At 36.8% G+C, this 22,573-nt stretch overlaps 2 protein-coding genes across 2 annotated transcripts; both read right to left on the reverse strand.

The window, feature by feature from the left end:
* Window positions 1-1,309: 1,309 nt before the first annotated feature.
* Window positions 1,310-3,890, reverse strand: LOC121871058. Its single transcript, XM_042373158.1, has one exon. The coding sequence runs from the start codon at window positions 3,670-3,672 to the stop codon at window positions 2,407-2,409; it is 1,266 nt and encodes a 421-aa protein (XP_042229092.1). The 5' UTR covers window positions 3,673-3,890; the 3' UTR covers window positions 1,310-2,406.
* A 651-nt stretch (window positions 3,891-4,541) lies between these two features.
* LOC121871059 (phosphatidylinositol-glycan biosynthesis class F protein-like) lies at window positions 4,542-15,435 on the reverse strand. Its single transcript, XM_042373159.1, has 5 exons — window positions 15,148-15,435; window positions 10,911-11,002; window positions 8,656-8,760; window positions 7,934-8,036; window positions 4,542-4,842 (listed from the first exon to the last, which is right to left on the reverse strand). Exons 1-5 carry the CDS (start codon window positions 15,415-15,417, stop codon window positions 4,723-4,725), a joined length of 690 nt encoding a protein of 229 aa, XP_042229093.1. The 5' UTR covers window positions 15,418-15,435; the 3' UTR covers window positions 4,542-4,722.
* Between the last annotated feature and the right edge of the window lie 7,138 nt (window positions 15,436-22,573).

Here is a 22,573-nt window from a genome sequence, read left to right on the forward strand (position 1 = left end):
TTATCATGAGTGTGAACCCAAATATCACGTACCCCACACTATCACTCAACCTTGTACTTTTTGAGGTAGAAAGCTGAAATTTGAACACAATAATGACCAAGTACTTTGGCTTAATACTTTTAACTCATTTGTATTCATGATAATGGATTTAGAGGAGAGAATTATACAAAATCTCTAACAGCATCAGTTTGTTTAGGACTAGACTGGGAGGACAAGGCTATATGGTACTACTTTACTGTACTTCAGACACTATTATGCAATATATTTTATGGGAGATGTACCGTAATTACCAACGAAAAAAAAAATATTCAGTATCAGATGACAGTTCTTATTGTGGATGACTGTGATGAGGCCTTAATATAATGGTCTCAAAATTAGTGCTGTGAGGATGGATATATTACTTGATTTCAAATTTAAACACAGTACCTGGTAGTAATTACAGTAAGCAACAACAAAATATAAATTAAAGCAGACTGGGTTAAGTAAAAACAGTATTTAATAATCATTGTATTTTGTCAAAGGGGTATCTATTTCTGTTGAAGAAAAACACTGCTGAAATGCTACATATTTTCAGTACTATTGCATGGGTCAGAAGTAAAGGCACTTTCAGAAAACAAAATGATTCTAGAGGCTTTCAAAATGTTGTACTATGGGAAAATATTAAAGAATAGTTATACTGACAAAAACAAATGAAGAACTTCTGTACTAGGACTGGCTGGTGCACCAAGAGAAGTAAAGGGAATTTATAGAAAGAGGAAAATCTAATATTTCGGCTTTAAAGTTACAGGTGAAGAGACAATGGTAAATATTAATGGGAGGATTAGTAAACACAGCCTGAAAAAAATAACAGTACACCAGCCCTTAAAAATGAGGACATCTTGACTGACTGTGCTTAGGTTAGTTTTAGTTGAGTTGGGTTAAGTTAGGGTTGTGGTATGTTAGGTTAAGTTGGATTTAGTTGTTTGTTATGCTAGGTTAGGTTAGAATAGGTTGAGTTGGGTCATGTTAGGTTTTATGTTACAGTAAGTTATGATAGATTAGTATGAGTTCAGTAATGTATGTTAGGTTGAGTTACATTATGTCATGTTAGGTTGAACTGGGTTGTTACAATGATGAGATGATTAGTCTACACAGAAGTGGGCTATGTTATGTTTGGTGATCTGTCACAAGTTCATTTTCACATTGCACTTGTAATGACTGCTAGTTTTTAATTTCTCTAAGTGTTAAATGTTTTCCTGGGTTTTAACTTTTCTTTATCTTTGCCTTATATTTTGAGCCACATTGGGGGTAGGAAATCATAATACAGTACTGTGCTTCAAGAATCATGATAAATTTATTTGTTAAAGCTACAAAATATCAAAGAAATTCAATATTGCATTAGCTTAATAACTATTACTTTAGAATTTTAAATGAAAGGCATTGTGTGACCTAACTACTAACTGGAACATTTGAAGAAAATAACAAGTGTCGGTGCTATCATTCATAAATACTGTGAAGATAAATTATTAATAAAATTGCCAGTGTGATAACTAATTTCTACTATTTTTCCAATGTTAGTTTTCAGCAAAATTCATTCTAACCTTCCCCTAATTCCACAAAGGCATCCATTATAAAACGAAATGGGAAAACTAAATTGAACGCACCTTGTCCCACTGACGACTATTTTCTTAGGCAATGTTTAAACCTGACAGCTTATACAATAGTTTATTGACCACAATGTATTGTTGTATCAGACCATTCAGATGACTTAACAATTCATCATAAATGACAGTGAAAATTTTGACCAACATACACTAAAGTAGCCTATGATCAATTCTCCACCATCCTCGTTTCTTCTATTCTCTTCATAAATCCACACATGAAATAAAAGTCCCAAGAAGGTTTGAGGTTCTTGAATGATGGCCATTTTCTCAAGCAATATTCCCAGAGGACATTTAGTATCAAAGGTGTAAAAAGATGGATAAAAAGCCCTTGGACTTTTTTGTTAGCCACATTCACACTATCTGAAGCTTCACATGGTCTCTCCCTCACATTATACTATACTATATGCATACAGCATTTGTTAAAGCAACCCTCATCTTTTTCACAGTTCTCCAGTGCAAGCAAGTAACAATGTTTCAGCTATATGATAACCAAGCCACAGCATATATAATTCTTTACGAGTTGTTCCATGTGCAAATGCAGCCTCTACTACTTGACATACGGACATTGTTAGTGACTGGACTTATGAGAGAATAGACTACATATGGCCATCTTTTAAGCAAGAACAATAATTCTCATAAATTCAGTACTGTACAACTTAAATATTTAAGTTTAAATAATTAAAACATCAAATTACTAACCCAATTGCTGCTGCACTCTTCAACTTTAGGTAAAATTAAAATGAGTTTCTTTTATATAAAATTTCTAATCTTTTCTCTTTCTATTGGGGTTGTTTTTCACCCTCTTGGTTTTAGCTGACATATATGGAAGGCCACTTGACTTCTTTTTTTCCACATTGTTTTTCATATTGTCAGTATTTACTAAGTCTACAGTGTTATCTTCCTTCTTCATAGTCTCTTCTTTCACATGTGGTTCTTCTTCATGTCCCGTGTCATCAATGAAAAACATACTGTTGATGTCCATGGCCTCTGGGTCACTACAACACACCTCTTGTTGCTCAGCATCTTTTGGTTCTATTTTTGGTGCTTTGGCAGATTTTTTATTTTCCACTTTAGATCTTTTGGTGGTTTTTCTATCAAACAGCTGTAATTTGTTTGTGTTGAAAGGGACATCCATATCAGTAGATCTGAATTCTATAAAATCTGATCCAAAGCCCAAAGCATCAATGATCTGTTCTTGACTTCCTCCAGGAACAAATGCTCGTTTGCTATTATCAGCTCGTTTCAAGTGATAAGACTTGATTTGTTCTTGAGTTAGGTAACAACTGGATGTGCAGGTATTATTCTTCTCTTTATCGTCAATAATGGGATCCTTCATGCTGCAGTCCATATTTTCTTCAAGATCTTCATCTGAATCATTTTTTGTGTCTACCTGAACAGCTTCACACATCTTGGCAAACAATGAATGAAATCTATTACTCTTATCCTTGACAGAAGGTTTCAGCCCAAGTACCATACATGCATGTGATAGTGCCAAGGTTTTTTCATTTTTCAAAATACTGTCAAGGTCGTCTAATGGAATTAGAGGAATACTTTTATTGGCACAACCGGGGAGGAATGTCTTCACTAAAAACAAAGGCTCTACATTCTTTTTCACCAAAATCCCAACTACATTATCTTTTTCTAGAGCTCTCATAACAGCATTATAACCAAATATCAAGTGAGACACTGATTTTTCTCTCTCTCTATTTTGGTTAAGAACCTCAGGATCCAAGTTTTCTTGAAAATTCTGTCGATACTTTTCTAGAAAAGCTTTCCTCCCAGCACCTTTATATTTAGCCACTTCCTTCCATGGTGGTTTACAGGTGACTTTCTTCAGTCCACTGCAACTCTTTTCCAGGAGAGAGATAATTTCTCCTATATTCTCAGCACTAACAACTGGCCAGTCAAGAGCAAATGGGCTTTCCAGTGTATTTTTCACAACATTTTTCCGAGGTTTCTGAACTCCCTTAATTGTCTTCTGCTGTTGAATTTTAGACAGTGTTTTTGCTGTGCTAGATTGAGTTGTCATGATGTAAAAATAAGAAATACTGATTCAATGGCACCTGATAGGTAAATATACAGAAAGAGTCGAATAAAAAAAATTAAGGCAATTCTTACAAATGTTTTACATTCTATCCAAACAATATACTGTACTGTATATACAATACTGTATACATAATTTGAGAAGTTAATTATAATCAATTATCAATAGAAAAAAGATGGTTCAATCCATAAATTCTAAAACTAACAGATAAAATTCTAATGTTCAAGGTCAATAATTCCAAAGAATGCCAGCATAGTGGAGGTGTAATGAGGCAAGTACACATATGAGGAGTAAGTGATAAGACCAAATATGGAAAAGAAGAATAAATTCATGGCCAGCTTCTCTTTAGGCTCTAGCATATAAATTGCCGTGTTCAGTTCATACTGGCGGTAATAATGTGACACAGACTTGCGGATTGCATTAAACATTTTGACCATTTGAGAAAAACTACCAATTCTACAAAATATTACTAATACAGTACTGTACTATTAGTTTCAGTGTACACTTTATATAATGTATTGCCACTGAGAGGAATATTTTCAACCTGGTCACACCGACTTGTTGGCTATCCAGTAAAGAATGGACACATTACGTGTATCTCTATAATCAATCTCACTCTTTATACCTTGGGTTTGTCACCTGAGGGAGTTTCTTCAATTTTAGGAATCTCAATTTTTAGTTTCTTTAGAGCTTCTTTCACACACTGCTGGTACTGCTTGTATACGGGTTCACAACTTGTGTCATCTGTTTGCCCATTTAAGAATTTCTCACTGTACCACTGATTGAAGCATGAGTCATAGAGGGACTTAAGTTCTTGACACTCTTTGCTCACGCTATTCATGAAGTTAAGTTTGGAGAACTATGACAATTACAAAAATAATGAAATAATAACTAATAACTAGACTCAAAAAGTCCAAACACAAACTTTATTAAAATAATCTTATATTAGTTTTACCCTACCTAAGTGTTAATTAAACTAGAGTAAGATGAAAACTTCAGAAAAAAGAAATGTTAGACGTGAGTAAGGTGTGGCTTCTACGTAGCCTTGTTCTTCTTCCTGCTTATGTCTCCTTCCTTCCACAGTTTGACCAGCAGGTACATACAAGCTCCTAGTTCTCCAAGCACTGCCCCAATACTACAGGTTAAAGGCCAAACCTGAGGAAGAGGTAAAGAACATTAGTGAGAGTAAAAAGACAAACTTGGGTGTAAGAAACTATTTCCTTGGCCAACGTGCCAAAGAAATTCAATCAATTGTGCCTATCTCTTTTCAACCCCTGTTGTAAAATGAATTATTCCCTATCATGCCACCCCTACTCTGTTTCCTTTCGTCAAAACTATTCATTATTCAACTTCTTTCTGCTATGAAAGTCCCTTTCCTTTCATACTCTCCATTAACATACTATCTTTAAATAGAGTGCGTAACCATCGCTTTTTACAATACAAAATGAAGGATAGATGTCCATCTTTCTTATCCATGGTGTGTTATGTAAGCCAAGCTTGAATGTAGATCTTTGTTAGCAGCATTGCCCTCTGAGGAGCACACTGTCATATACCTCCCCTAACCCATCACATAAAAACGAAAAAGTGTGAGCTGAAAACTGATGATTACAACTGTAGTGCTAACTAAGTGAAATGCCTAACCTTACCAGTTTGACAGGCAGTTAAAATTATGTAGACAATTATGCAATGGCAAAACTCCAACCAGATACAACCAGGATTCCCAAACATCAATGGACTTCATTAATACCTGGGTGGTTTTGGACCTTTTCAAAGAAAATATTGAAAACATTATTTTTGCACATATGCATCCCATACAAAGCAGTACTGTGTATGGAAGCAAAAAGGTTTAGCATTAAACTTGAATAACTGACACTGCCTAATATCCCTTTACACAACTACCCAAATCTGCTTTACAAAAACATCAACACCTTTATCATGCTTTTTACCACCTGCAAATACATTGATATTCATGCCCACTAATGCTATTTGAACCAATCCATCCTATTACACTACTTTCCAATATGACTACCTAAAACTTTTCATCTCTCTCCAAACAGTTGTTTAGTGTCTACAATTGTCATCAGTATCATCATCAACGTTTTACAGCCATTTTCCATTCTTGTACGGGTTACCTGAGCACACAAATAAATTTGATTTCAGTGAATGAACTATTATGAGAACAAGATTGACTATTGTTTCAATTTACACAATACAGTACAGTAGTCCCATGAATAAGTGAAGTTCACTTCCAGTAGGAAACAGAGGATTGGGTTCACTAAACTTAAAAATATGTACAAATTCCTCTAAAAACAATGTTTATCACAAAAATAAATGCTTTCACACTTTTTTAAAAATAAAAACATTCATGTACACTACAGTTTCATTCTTCCTCATGGAAGGCATTAAGCAAGAAAACTGAGAAAAAGACAAAGTAAAATCTACAAAAATGATAAGGTGTGCAAAACATAAAGACACAAACTGCAGATGAAATAAGATTGATTAATAGAGTACAGTAAAGCCTCGAATAAGACAATGGTAATGTGTCTTCCAATATTGCAGTGTAAGGTGAATCATCGTATCATGAATCATTAATTACCATTAAAATAAAGCAATAATAATGAGATCCGTTCCCAAGTGTGACATTTTCAGAACTTTTGTGTGGCTTTTTACCCTTTTTCCCCAAAAACAATACAATTAATGAAACATGCAACCTATATTCTTTAAATAATGTTCATGAATGCACCTTATACAAATAAATCAATAATAATAATATCACACAAGAGGAGATGGGATGCCATTGTTGTCAGTGTTTACACCCATAATGTCAGTTATATATCTGAAACTGTTTGTTGCTGTAGTAAAATTAATGTAAAAAATATGTATGTTTTAATGAATGTTATTTAATGTATAGTAAAAGTAACTGCTGATGTTAAAGAAAAAAGAGTGATAGTGGAACGCCAATGTTAACTTGCGCCCTCAAGGAAACCACGTCATTTATCTTATTAAGAATATGTACAAAATATTCATTATTGTTTACTAATGAATATGTATTTGATTGAATTAATGTTTATATATGCAAAATGAACAATGCAATTCATTAATAATACATAGAATATTAAAACACACAATAGGAGAGGAGATGGCATTGTTTTCGTTCATGTTTACAACACCCGTGACGAATGACGATGGTTCTACATAAGAAAGTGAAGAAAAAAAGACCCTGGTTGTAGCTGTAGTAAAATTAATGAAAAAAAAGGAATAAGTACGTTTTAATGTTAATAAATGGAACAATAGCAGTAGCTAACCATTAATGGTAAATAAAAATGAAATAGATTGGGAACGCCATCGTATGTAAGTGCGTACATGTGAAAACATCATCATTTCTCTACATAAGAATATGAAAGCAACACTTAATTCTGTTCATATATATTTTAAATTATACTTATTAATGTAAAAAAAATTTTTTACTCACAAATGGTGGGAAAGTCTAAAACATAAGGACAGCCAATGAATATTGTGCGAGTTTTTACTCAGTGACGAAGTCATCAGGTTCAACACTGACTGAAGCTGAAGCTTTCCATAAAGATATCATAGCTGTTGCTGAAACTGTTACTGAACCTGAAGTTGTTGCAAAAGCTGCTTATGATGCTGATTTTTTATGGTTTAGGCCTTTGAATAATAAAGCTGTCGAAAGGATCTTTCACAGCCACTCATGATACATATTTATGTAGAGGTCATACGCATTTCTCACATCCCTGGTAATTTCAATGCTTCGTTCTGTTAATGGATCCACTACAGAAAATATGTTCATTGCTTGCGCCATATAATATCCACAGACCTCTCAACTTTTTCATATCGTTTTAACACATTTAGTTTCTTGGCTAGCTTAAACACTTTCTTTTAGCTTTTGAACCAGCATTACTATCACTCGCTCTCTTAGTGTGGCAAGCATGGCATCAATGAGAGCACTATTAAAACCATAAAGTATTCAGGAGTAAAGATTAGATAAAGAATCAAATCATCAGCTGGAGGTAAGGCTGCCAAGATGATGAAAACCACTAAATTTCAATACAATCATGTACACATTCATACACATGTAGTTACTGTATATATTTTACTTGCAAAGCATTCATGTTGGGGAATTACATCTATTATTTTCCCCATAGTACACATTTCAAAGATACATGACATCGGTAATACACAACATTCAAGATTTTTATGATCTTAGGATATAAACAAGACTCACCTGCCAAGGAGTGTCCCAGTCCAGAGGTATGGGTATGGCCCCTAACCACGCCCCAAGTAATACAGCAAAGCAATGGACTTCAGATTCTTTCTCCCAGTTTAATCTGAATAAGTATAAATGAAGAATTCCTACTTAGTATCTTCTTAAAACCCAACATTGATTGAAAAATCTAGTTGGGCTACAAAAAAATGTGTTCCATCTTCTAGTCAGGCAAGATTTTTGGCCATGATGCAAGGTAGCCTGAATGAAGAACAATTATAGACAGCCCTCATTTATGCCGGCTTTGTAAGAACCAATGAACATACTTTTATATTCGTGGCATTGTATGAGGGCCCAAGAACCACTATGAAAGTAAATGGTGAGAAAAGTAAGGAATTTTAAGTGAAAGTAAGGGTCCACCAAGGGTCTATCTTGAGCCCACTTCTGTTTACAGTATCATGGTGCTATAGGCATTATCATGGGACTTTAGAACTGGTCTGCCCTGGGAGTTGTACGTTGTGACTTAATTTTGAAGAGGAAGTGAAGAAATTTAAGAAATGGAAAATCAAATGGACTAGAAGGGAATGAGAGGGGGTGAAAACAAAATTAATGATTAAAGGGGGATCAGGTATTGTTTTTAAATTTAAGTGTGTCATACTTATGAGGAAGCATAAATTGAAATTAATTGTATACTTTACCTTATATCAGATAAAAAAATGAGGTCAATTTATTTTACTTCTCACCTTTCAAGAATAATGACAATTGCAGAAGGTCCCAGGGCAATAAGTGGTCTGATGAAGGATAAAGCTGCTACTAGTATACTGAAGGTGAAGGTCTCTTCAACGTATCTGAAAAAATAAAATAAAATAAAATAAATCAGCAATGCAAAATTTTTTTTTAAGTGAAATCAGAAAAAGAAATATTGTACAAACTAAGCTGGTATGATTCTCTAAGGTTTGGGTTATTATAAATGTTAGAAAACTTACTGAATATATTTTATTTACCTGATGACTTATTTTTTACTTTCATTTAATGTATTTTGTCATTCTATTTCTTCTTTTGTCTTAAATTAAGTGATTTTAGATGTTTATAAGGACTTAAGCTATGATATAGTGGGATTTTAAACATTGTTTTGTAAGTACGATATGCATATAGCATGTGTTCTGACTTACGAACGTCCTCAGGAACGGAACCCGTTCAGAACCTGGGGATCCCCCGTATTGAACTTTCTTCAATTCATTTCACTCAGTTACATGAACACAATCCTTCATACAAATGTGCAAAACAGGACAGAAATAATTTTTATAAGGTCAAAAATAAAAAGGGAATAATCATCTCTCTGTGTGAGATTTAGCAGGCTGAGCAGGGAGTGGAGTGTGGGAGCCCCGTTACTCGGGGTCGCCAGAGGGAGCATCCCAGCTGGGCTGTGTTGCTATGGTGAGTTTTGAGGCCATGAAGCTAGAGTCTATGCATATGGTGGTTGTGCTAAACTTTTCCATAATGGTTTTAGTTGCATTCTTTTAGCTTGAAGTACCACAATTCTTAAATACAAAAGAAAGGTAGATAGTATGGTTTATGAAAGCTGGGACAAGAGATACAGTACAGTACAAGGAGTTATGAGCTTATTTAGCCTTTAGTCTTACCGTGTAGGCTGTTACTTTACATCTGTGATCAAATTCTTTGTTTTTTTTGTTTTTTTTTGTTTCTTACATGTTCAGTATCTACAAGAATAAAGTTGGACTTATGAACAAGCCCCAGGAACGTAACTTATTTGTAAGTAGAGGAGCACTTATATACAGAAAAAAAGAGAAAAAATGTTTTACAACAGCTAATTTGAATCAGTTGTTTACATCCTTCTCCCTGGCAGATGTCTTGTTAGTGTAGTGGTCAACTGGGGAATGGTGCTAGAATTTGATGAAGAGGTTCATTGCCAGCAACAGATGTATACTGACTAGGTGGACAAGAATTCTTCTAGAACTCCCTAGAGGGTAACCTTTGCATCTAATCTCCCCCTATTTGAGGCCAATGGATGTGATGGAGAAGATTTGGAGATCATAAAATCAAGTCCCTAGCAGCCTTTAGGGTAAGGCATGATGAATCAAACCCCATTCTGGACATATGATACAGTGATCCCTCGGTTAACGAGCGCCTCGGTTAACGAGATTTCGGTTAACGATTTACCTTCCATAAGATTCTTAACTTTGGTTAACGAGCAATCCCTCGATTAATGAGTTTTTTTACGAGCCGACCTCAACATGTTTTCGCTTGCATTTGGCGGTCCACCAGCTGTAGTATTAGTCCGCCAATACAGTAATTGGTTTTAGGGCTTAAATTCCTTACTATTTTAGTAAATATCAAGAAGTTTATACTATTCAATAATTTTAAAAGTTTAATATTAAATTTTTTAGTCATTTTAACAATTATTGAACATAATTGAAGGTAAGGAAACTAGTTTCATACGCGCCATCCAGCCTGCCAACACACCAAACAGGCGCCAGTCTCTTTGTCTTTTCAGTGGAGGTAACATCTTGCTTGAGACTCTCTTCAACTAAATGCTTTTTCTGTGTTTGCAAGCAAATTATTGGTCATTTTGAAATTCATTTTACATATTGGCAATATATAATGCAGTGCAGTGTTGATTTAAAGAAAATAATCTTGAATTACACCAAGAGAGCTAAAATTTTATGGGTGAAATGGCGCCATGGGGTGACTTATCTTCCACCCCCATTCTAATTCCCATCATCATCATTATCCAGGAGCCTTCTACATACACACCTCAAAGTAAGTGTACTTTTCTACCTTTTTTGTTGAATTTAGACAATTTTCGGTGAGCTGGAACCCATTACCCAAAAACCCATTGAAACAATGGTTTCGGTTAACGAACAACCTGCTGGAACGGATTGTGCTCGTTAACCGAGGGACCACTGTATACTGTACAGCAGATAAAACTTCCCAGCAGTGGGAACTAGCAAGAAAATACAAGATAAATTGTACTCACTCAATCAGATATGCACCATATAGGACAGTGACAATGTGTGTAAGGATTATGCTGAGGACACTCCACACAGCAATCAGAAATACATCCACAACCTGTAATATTTTACATATTAAACTCTTAAGTTATTGAATGCTGTACTTCCTGCAAAATGATAAAAAGAAATGAAAAGTGCAATTCCTCCATGCAATTTAGCATATTCTTGAGGAAAAAAAATGTGATTTCTTCCACAGAATATTTTTGTTAGGTAGCTGGTTAACCTAGACCCAATGTACGATTCCCCATGGGGAAAAAATAAAATAAAATCATATAGGTTGTCATTACGGGAGTGGATATGAATAAATTTTTAAGCAAGAAACGTTTTTTGTTTTAAATTCTCTAAACATCTATATAGTTTAGGAGCACAAGAATGATAAAGTATTACTGATGCTACTTCTCTACGTCAATACAGTGTAGTATTCATTTTTTCTCGAATACAATTTCTCTGAAAAATAAAATTTGGTATGGTGTTTATATCTCTGAACCTGCAACTTGAGGACATTTCTCCATATAAGATAAAAGCTTTCTTCCCTCAAAAAAAAAAAAAAAAAAATGTGAGGAATGAATTTTGTGCAATAGCCCCTATCACATTTTACGTCCAAAATCAGCGGAGGAAGACAGAAAAACATGGCCTTGCAATGTGTACCATGTTTAGACTGTAGGGTTAGCTCCTTTTGCAGAAAGAAATTTCATTTTATTTAAGAAAAATTAAATACCTGTAGTAAATATCCGTAGTACTGTATTTTAGGTTTGGTAGGATAGGTTGCTTCATTTTATTAAAGATAAAGTAAAGAACTTAGCAGCACTGTACAGTATCTATATATATAAAAAAATATGTATTTTACAATAATAAAATAGAAAACATCATCTGTAATATTTCATAAATCTATGAAATGAACCAATGTTTGATCACAGAAAGTAAAAATAGAAAACAGAGACAGTTCCTCCCAAGAAGGAAAAAGTAAAAAAAAATCTTAAAAGAAATTATGTAAGAACCATTCCTTCTGCATAAGAAAGTTTTCATTTTCTATGAGGAGAAATTTACTCAAGTTTGTGTTGAGGCCTGACCACTCTTCAAGTATACAGTCGACCCTCGATAATTCGGACCCCTTTAATCTGGATTTCGAATAAATCGGACGAAATCTGAACTAAGCGAGGGACTGTCTGTATCAAATTTCTGGTTCTGGGATTGTCCCAGTTGCAATTGGGGTTGCAATTTCAAATTCTGTGTTATTACTAAGGAATAACGAAGTCTCTGGTGCACTGCACTCTAAGATTAAGAGAAAACGGAGGACTCAGGCGTCCTAAAGCGAGAGAAAACGGACTCCTATGACGGGGCACTCAAATAAACATACACATAGCTACATGTTTTGTGGACTACCACTGTACAGTATCCTTTTCATCACTTTGTAATAAAACTAGTCATGCCTATAAGTGTTTCTGATAATTACCATAACATTATATCTTTAGTGGGTCTGGATGAAAGCGGTTGTATAAACACAAGCACGTATCTAGAACATTAGCCGGCACATGACTGTATAATGCAATACCGTAGCTGTATTATGCAATATTAACCCCTAAATCGGTTAATTCGGACAATCGGCTAAAACGGACACCCTTCCCCCCTATTAGTCCGTTTTAACGAGGGTCGACTGTATTGTATTACAGTACTGTACTGCAGCATTTTTTTTTATGATACAGTAACAGAAGATAATTGTATTATTTCACTTTATGTTAGGTTAGGTAGTTTGCCTGGTTTATTTTATGACTGATAAATTTTATAATGTCTGGTTTCATTTAAAGAATGTTATGGTTCATCTGCAATTTCAACCCAGATTCAGATTTACATAACAAAACCAAATCTACGCAATACTGATGTAGATGGCTAAAACGGTAAAACCAGAAAGGAGTTGTTAAATTTTTAAAATTTTTTCCACAGATGTTCATACCATTATAGTAAGTACTTTAAAAGACGACAACTTTTTATTTTGATTATAAGTATTTTTTTTAGCTTTTCTCTACCTATGATCATAAAATATCTGTAGTGGGCTGGACAGGAAGGACAAGGGAAATTGCAAGGTAGAACACAATGAAAAACTGATTATATGACACTAAAATGATATTCGCATGTGCTTTGTATGCGAAGAAATTAATTATTTACCAGAAATACTCCACTGAAAAATCTGCCAAATCAGCGCATGTTGTCACGTGCTCGGTTTGTTTACAGCCGAGCAACTCGGTCCGAGTGTATGGTACAGTATTCTCATTTCTACAAAAAACGTACAATTACACCATGAAGATTCAGCATAGCTGCTTTCATTGGTACCAGATATCAAAATAAGTACTTTCTGTTTAAAATGTCAGGGAATCCAGGTATGTTTCTTTGGTTGGTTAGGTCAGGTTCTATTAGGTTTTAGTAAATGTTGCCTCTTTCAAAATACTGAGTAGTATAATGATATGATCATCTGTGGAAAAAATTAACAAAATTAAACAATGCCTTCTGGTGTTACCCATCTCCTCCAGGATTCCCCAATTCTACTAAACATAGTACAGTACTGCAGGGGCAGATCCAGGAATATAAAAAGGAGGGGTCCAATAATTTGCGGGTGGGGGAACATGGCGAGCCCACCCAGCTGGGGGGTGTTTGGGGGGGGGGGTGCGGAGCTGTATGCCCTCCCCCCATGAGATTTTTTTTTAAATCTAACAATATCATGGGCAATTTGAGGCCATTTTGAAGTTAGGCACACTTGATATTAGGAGATACTCTGAAGTCAATAGTAAATACTTTTTACTATACAAAAATGCCTGAGTACAATACTACATTAAAGAAAAACTGGTAAAATTGTGGATAACAGCAACCAAAAAAATAAACCTTACCTAATCCCCTAGCCGGGGGTTCTGCCCCCATACCACCAGTGGCCCTAGCCAATTTGTGATGGAAGTGTAATATAAGAAAATTATCGATTGAGTGTAGTGAATTTCTGGAATTCTGTGGTTACTGTTTACTACAATATTACCGAAAGAGTATTATGAATTTTCTGGTAAAAAGGGGTGGTCCGGACCCCCCTGGATCCGACCTTATACAGGGAACTACAAACTCTACTGCCACATGGGTATTATTTTACTTTAGGACATAGCACGCCTGAAAGTTATAAACTACTGAAACATTTAGATCTTGCTATTCTGAGCATGTTGAACCTCATATAAACATGGCGGAAATAAATAATAGTGACACAATTGAATTTAATTGATTTTACGTTTTTCAGTTTTCGTCTCGTGAGATGTTATCAGCACATAACACATGCACAACATTGACTGACGCCATCCAGTCGTGACCAATGATGTATCGATATCATCACGTGAGTTTTTTCGACCAATCACATTTGATTTTTTCAAAGGAAGCAGCCTGGGTAATTTTCATTGACCAGTCTCACAATGGCCACGGTGGAGGTTGGTTGTCATTTGTGCTCCTATGATTATTTTAAGGTTATTGCTGAGTTTTACGAGAAAGACGATCATTCTATCTAATTCTTACGTATCCCTGGTCCTTCCACCTCTAACTAAGGTATTGTACTTTGGGACATGGCACACACCAAAGTTTTTAACTACTGAAACATTTAAGTTGGCTTAAGCTCGGCCTACTGGCGGCTAGGGGTTAGGTTAGGTTAGTTAGGTTAGATGACTCGTTTTCGGATCACCTGAAGAATTGTCGCCCCAGCTTATTTCACCTGAAGATTAATTACCTTAATACTAACTTAACCTAACCTAAACCTATTCTATCCTAACCTAAATCTAACCTAACATATCCTAACCTAACCTCATCCTCCCAAAATAGTTTTAAGGTGGTTTAATCGTTAGGTGAAATAAGCTGGGGCGATAATTCTTCAGGTGATTCTCGTTTTCTCCCCCACCCCAAAACCGTGATTTCCCAGGCTATTCCTTATCATTTTTGGGGGGGTCGGGGGGGGGGGGAACGAGCAATTTCCACCCAAATTGGTCAGATTCGTTTAAAACAAACCAAAATACACTGGAAAAATATATTGGTGAACCCCTAAGGACTCATGACCTAACGTAAAAATTTACCAAACATTCCATAACAGTAACCGATACATACACTCAATCCAAATATCATTACTGGTGAAGAAAACATTATTTTCATAAAAAATTACTTGTGCTACTCCAACAAACGAGAAAATCTCACTTTTGACGACTTTTTGGTCTTTCCTTTAGACGGTCCACCGAGGTAGCTGTCCCATGAGCCTGTCAACACACACACGCCCAGGATCCTGAAGCAAATCTCTAACCCGATTACTGCAAAACTATACACTCTTAGAGCATGGAGGCAAACGTCATGCTGGTAATGTGACTGTACAAGGTAGCAGAGTAATATAGCCCCAAGAATGAAGCTCACAGCAGGCTTACAAGACAGTAAAAGGGACGGTGGTGGATCACGAGACGCAGAGGACAACATGGCCTGACACTATAGGAATGTAAACAACGTCTTCAAGGTAGAGAATATTTATATTTTCAAATAACTGACAATAATTTAAGGGTACTTCAGTTATTTAATTTTATCCAAATAACGTATAAAGAATTAGTAATAACTGGTAATCACACTTAAATATGTTTTCGTGTTATATCGAATGCACAGGTAGTTAACCCCCCCAGCGGCCCGCCCCCCCCTGTTGTCGTAGAGAAACAACAGAAGTGTGTATTGGAAACACACTTCATTTTGCTGCTGTAAATGTGAGAATACACGAAGTACTCTTGAAACAAAGTAGGGAAGTTTGAAAACTTTAAATTCTAAAGAAAGACGGGGTTAAGGCTCGGACAAGGTGGGAGATACTGTTGCTCATGACCATCCCTCGTGATACTCCTGAGCTGTTCTCTGCACGGGTATTCTTTCTGTGCTTAGCAAATCATTCATCGTGTATTTGAAAACGAAGCCGCTGCCATTGTCGTTTTTAAGGCTCATGGTATTCTACCAAACTCTGTGAAGTGCTACAGCCGTTCATACGTAAATTATAGAAGGATTGTGGAAGGATATCAAGAGTCGAGTGCTTCGTAACGACAATAAGAAGGAACATTGTGGGGTACGGGTTGTTTGCAGTGGCGGCTCGTGCATAGGGCTGCAGTCCCCCCCAGACACTCACTGCCAGGCGTATGATTCCTTTAGAGAGACAGCTGAATAATACACTACCAACAAATATATCATTTTATGTTATTTAATTATTTTCAATACGTTGCTAAGTGAATTTTCATTAAAATCAGACCAAAATTTAAGTTACTTTCATAGTTGCTGTCAATGCTGTACGATTCATGTCTGTTATTAATTGGCGCCGCCGCCGCCGCCGCACTTGAAGCAGCTCAGTCTCGTACAACGTGTGGACGGTGTGGTTAAATCGTGCTTTCTTTAATTACCCTTTGACGATGGAAAATCGAGTGAAGTATTTGCAAAACATCAACTTTTCCCAGCTGACATTAAATGAAAAGACTGAAATCAAAGCAAGAGGAAGACCTACACCAGTTTTATTCATGGTGAATGACAGACTGTCTGCTTTAGCAGTGATATCCATTGAAAATAAAATGATAACAGAAATAAAGGATTTTAATGAAATTGTAATAAACAATTTTGCTACATCGAAGAGCAGACACGCCGACTATATTTTCAATTAATACTGGTCCATCACCACCAACACTACTACCATGCCCTGGGAATTCGTGGACATCAACTACAACTCATACCTGAGGTAGGTCAAATTTGTGTATCCTACTGTTGTGTGAGGCTTGCAGTCCCTCCATTTTATTTTTCACGAGCCGCCACTGGTTGTTTGGGGTTCTCACTCAGGATGGGATGGAGAAAGGAAACTCACAATGTGCTCTCTATATACATGTTGTATTGGATGTACAATGCAGCTTGGTGCTGGGAAGGCAGCATGGTTACAAGCGTGATGTAGAGAGAGCTGGTTGGTGAGGGTGCTCAGAGGAGGACAGCTTGTGGGTCGCCATGCTCGCCGGCGGGAGAGAGGACCGACAGGCAGGCGGAGGAGGAGGTGTTGGTTGGTGTAGGTAGAAAGAGACAGGTCACCACGAGGTCAGGTCTTTTATAGCGGAGGTAGACGTGGGTAGATAGTTGACCCCCGCTCCGTGGGCGGCGCTGGTTGACCTAGACCACGAGGCAAACACTGTGGAATTCGCGGGGTCGGCTACTCAGCGACAAACAGCGTTTGCAGGGGAGAAATCCACTACAACATCACCGACAATATTTCGCTCTGTACATGTTCTAGACCAAATACAACGATCACAGAACTATACTTCGCCACTTCTTTCAACAAGTAGCATCACTTTATCCTCCAGCATCTGTTAATTAAGGTAAGATTAGGTAAAGATTTGTTTTAACGTCACCTTCGTTTTTTACAGGGAAATGTGTTTTTCTGGCGTATTTTGGTGTGCTTTGCTTAAATCTGACCTTCAATTCTTTTACAAAATTCCCAATTATGGCTCCTGAATGTATCTAAACCTGCTCCAATGCTTGTCAAGTCTGGTCTTGAAAGAGCTCACGCTCGGTGCCGTCACAACACTCTCTGGCAGATTGTTCCAAGAGTTCACAACTCTCACTCCGAAAAAATTACCCCTCACAGTTTTCTGGACTTGCGGCTTCTTCAACCTTGAGCTGTGACCCCTTGTGGGGTGAGCGTCCGCCAGCTCCGGGCAAGGACATTCGACTGAGTAGTGCCCTTTGAGATGTTTATACACCTCAATTAGGTCCCCCCTTGCCCGTCTGTAGTATAAGTTAGGCAATTGCAGGGTGCTCTGATCTCTCAGGGTAGCTGAGGTGCCGAAGTGCTGGCACCAGCCTGGTGGCCCTCCTTTGGACATTTTCAATCAAGTGACAGTCCCTAGCATATCTTGGGGACCAGAGTACTCCAGACGGTAGAACTAACTAACCAAAGAAACTTATCTAACCTTACCTAACTTCCTAGTCGGGGGCTCCTCCCCTCGGACCCCCCCCCCCGCCATATTAAACAGAAAGTCCATATTTTGATATCTGGTAATAATAAAAGCGACTTTGTTGAAGCGTCATGGTGTAATTTTACGTTTTAGTGAGACTTGGCAGGTTTTTCGGAGGAGTATTTACGGTAAATAATTCAACTTTCGACATTACCTCCAAAATAATGACTATAAACAGGGGCGTACCTAGGATTCTGGAATGGGGGGTTTCCCAGATTGTCTGAATGTAAATATATGCAGGGATCCCACCTTATTTCACCTGTGTTAAGGTTTAGTTAGAGAACATACCAATACTCTGCAATTTATCGTGTAAGAGTTCCCTATGCCTCCCCCCCCCCCCAACTCCTCGTTGAAACCGATGTGGGATATGTTTTGTTATGATTTTTTTATGGGGAACAGCCCACCCAGGCACATGTCATCGACCCACAATGGGGCCGGAGGGGGGGGGCAAAAAATAAGGGGAAAAGGGGAAAAATATATTAAAAATAGAAATGAAAAAGATTATATTTATCTACACCACGAAGAAGCCAGAAACCAGCTTCTTGAAGTGAGACAGATTTTATGAGTATGGAAACACAGATGAAGGCAGAGCATTCCACAGTTTGACTGTGTGAGGAAAGGTTATTCTAGTCACCTAGTGTGACAGTGGGCACCGCGAGCAAGACGAGTGTTACGAGCGTACGGCTTTGCCGGCGGTACACAGGATGCCAAATCCACCGAACATTGCCCGTTAAAGTACCTCTAAAAGAGAGAGTGAAGCAACATTACGGCGAAGAGAAAGAGAAGAAAGATTATCAACTAAAGAAGGAGAGTTAATAAGACGAAATGCCTTTGATTCCACCCTCACTAACAGTTGGACAGAAGAGCAGTACTCCAAGTTAGGGCGAATGAATTCTCTTTAAAATTGATGTTGTTTTGTATGTTATACTTATATAATAACTTAAGTCAACCAGTTAAGTTAGGTTATAGGTTTGATGTACAGTATTCTTGCACACCCTCACGTACGGGAGTGTTGATCGGTAGAACCTTAAAGAATCCATGGTCCAGTGTTTTTATGTCAATATTTTCTCCGGCGTTCCTTCGTTATCTGTGTCAGCCGCGAGATCTGACACTTTAATGGGCGAGAGTAACACATTTATCGATTTCGTTTAAATGACACTTAGTCGCCTGCCATCTATTTTATTCCCTCTTAAATATTAGCCAGATGCGTCGTCTTAAATCTCTCTGATATATGTCATTTGAAGTAGACATTCTTTGTTTTTTTCAGTCATATAACCAGGACTATTATTATTAAACGATGTCGCCTTGAAAAAAAACAAGTTTTCAAGTATTGTTCTGGTGGCTGATGTCCTTGTACCGCCTAAACTGGTCCCCTGTTGTCATATACAGTGTATAGACGATAATAATATTGTCCACAAATACGACAACGGCCAGTTTTTGCACATCCTCCCTCACTTTGTACATAACTTGTTTACAGCTTGTACTTTTTTTTACGGGGATTAGCCCACCCGGGCACAGGTCACTGACCCACATCAGGGCCTGGGGGGCGAAAATATAATAATAATAATAATAATAATAATAATATCTATTATTATTAGTAGTAGTACAACAATTAATAGCAAATTAATACAAATATATCTTACTGGTCGATCGTTGATGTCTACAAGGTAAAAGGCGTCACAAATTGAATGTGTTTGGGGGTGCTGCATGAGGTCTGGTGACAAACCCCTTATAATAATTAGATAGCAACGTCTTCAAACATGTGTTTTGTATGTGTTTTATGCAGGGTTGGCCGGTTTAAACCAATGGCTTAAACAAAAAAAAATCCATAGGCGGCGTGTAATTAACGTTAGAAAAGTAATTAGAAATTTTATGTCATTTGGTCAAGTAATTATACAGATATCAAATTGAGGACAACAGATACTTAATATTTTCTTCCTTTAGAGCTCTCTTTCAATTTTCCTTGTTTTTTTTTCTTGCACTGATTTTATTTTTTCCCGGCTTCTCTCTTATTATCTTTCCGTATCTCTTTTTGCTTTCTATTAACATCCTACCTCCATTCTCTTTTCTTCTCTTTTTAATATTTTTTAGGACCTTTAAGTTAGGTAAAACCTCACTTTAGTTACGCTCTACCACTGAGAAGGGCTTGCCGAGTACAGTACAGTATAGAGGTTCATATTGGTCGCTCGTTTTCAATAAACCATTTTCTATTATGTGTGTATTAAGAGAAAACGATATAAACTGAGTTTGGGGGGACCATAATTTTGTCTGACGATGCCGTGCAGGATTTTTTTGCATTCTGTACCGCAAATGGCCTACTTATACGAGTGTTTATTTATTGTTAGTTGTGTTTCCATGCAAAATTAAAGATGTCTATAACAAACAGTTATGAGTTTACAGTCAATAATGTGTAGCAATTTCTCAATGTTCATTATCTCAAGCATTGTCTATAGTGAGTGTTTTTTTATTGGGGGCTATATAAAAAATATTTGTAACTTTCTTCGTAATTAGTAGCCAAAAGAAAAAATCACAGATTTTTTATATACTTTGGTGCATAAAATGGGTTTTAAATGAAAGTATCTGATGCATAAACAACGACATAATAAGCAAAAGTGTTATAAGGCAAGGCGGTCGTGAAAACGTACCTTTAAGTTGAAGTATTTAATTTTTCTTAGTTACGAGTGATAAAATCAACATCCGAATCTTGTAAATTCTTAACCCGGTACTGTACGCAAAGAGAGAGATTACCATATTTCTTTTGCCATAACATTACGTTAAAATTACTCAATCAAACACCCGAGCCTTAGAGGGTTGACGGAGAAGGAAGAAAAATCGGAAAAATCAAGAGATAGTCGATAAAAGGTACAATTGATCTCTCCGGATTATAAGAATTTACAAGGATTTTACCGAGAGGGGTGGGACAGGTGCTGGAGGGGGGTTGGGTGAGGGGTGATGCAGAAGTTTGGCAGACCTGACTGTGATGTTGCAGAAGCGTAGACTCACGTTGCAAGTTGTCTTTTAGTTAATGATTGTTTCAAGATAAATGTTGTTTTGTATTTCTATGGTTATATGTCTATTTTTTATGAATAAATGTTTAAATTTTCTTTAATTAGTTGTATAAAGTATTTTTATTATTCTTTTTCGTTATTTCAGCGAGGAAATGTTTCAGTTATTTAATGATGGAATGATTCTAGGTGCTTCATTGAGTAAATATTTCAAGTCTTAATCAAAGTTTCAAATCTTGATCAAGGTTTCAAGTTTTTAAATCAAAGTTTAAAATCTTGTAATCAATGTTTCAAAGTCACTGATGCATTCATGTTTCAAACTCAAGTTCCCTTTAACTTTCCAGATCCCCCCCCCTTCTACTCCCCCTCCCTCCTGCAGCTCTCCCGCTTCCTCTTCTAGTTCCCGTAACTTCTCCAGCTCTCCCTCCTTCTCCTGTCCCACTCTTGCATCCTCCCTCTTCCTCCAACAGCCCCCCTTCCTCCAACAGCCCCCCTTCCTCCAATAGTTCCCCCTAACCCTCTCCCCCCTCGAAAAATAAATAAAGGAAGGATTTGTTTACACCTCACTAGAGATAACCTTCACGCGGCAGAACATTGGTTAGTCAGGTCATGATAGGTGAGGACTGGGGTAACTAGCGCAGACCAAGAAAACCTGTTTGAACCAATAGTAAGGACTGTTTAGTATGACGTGTTATATCCAGTACACTACAGTAAGTTAACGTGTTTGAGCCAATACTAAGATTGCGTGTTTGAACCAATAGTAAGATAACGTGCTTGAGCTAATAGTAAGACAGTATGATCACGTGTTTGAGTCAATAGTAAGATTACGATGAAGCTAGGCAGCAGACATTCTTATTTATATCCGGGTTGCAGCCTGTTTGCAGAGTGAGATTGCACATCAAGGAGTTGGATTCACCGAGACTCCTACGATCAATGTTTCTCGTAAGTGAAGATGTGAATAGGCATCTGATTGGTCGAGTTATATTAAAATAAAAATATATATATAAAACCAGAATAATCTAAGAACAATTATATACCAAGACTTATACATAGAATAATTGGGTGTCGTGAATTTTAGGAACTCCATTTATTTCTCCTGATGATTATACACCCTAAACCTAACCTAACCTAACCCAACCTAACCCAACCCAACACCAACATAACCTAACCTAATCTAGCCAGCCTAACATAACCTGGCATAACCTAACATAGTATAATATATCCTAACTTAATCTAACCTAACTAAACTTAACCTAACCTTAAGTAAATACATTCACTTAACACCACTTAGGACAAAAGATTAATGTTGAATATTAATTAAGAGACTTTCATTCTTAATATAGTCTAGTATTAAGTAAACGTGTAAAGTTAAGATAGTGTCTCAGTATACTTTTGTTATTGTGTGTATATTTATTTAAACCTCATTCAGCATGTTAGGTACACTTATTACATCTTAAGTTACGAGGGTCATTCATGTCAAGAACTTATGAGAATCTGGGCTAGAGAGAGAGAGAGAGAGAGAGAGAGAGAGAAGTATTACCAACGTGGTGTTTGACCTTGGGACAATGACAGACTTACTACAGACGTCGTGTGTAGTCTTGGCTCGGTGCG

Source organism: Homarus americanus, unplaced genomic scaffold, assembly GCF_018991925.1.
Source record: "Homarus americanus isolate GMGI-L3 unplaced genomic scaffold, GMGI_Hamer_2.0 scaffold52512, whole genome shotgun sequence".
Lineage (NCBI taxonomy): Eukaryota > Metazoa > Arthropoda > Malacostraca > Decapoda > Nephropidae > Homarus > Homarus americanus.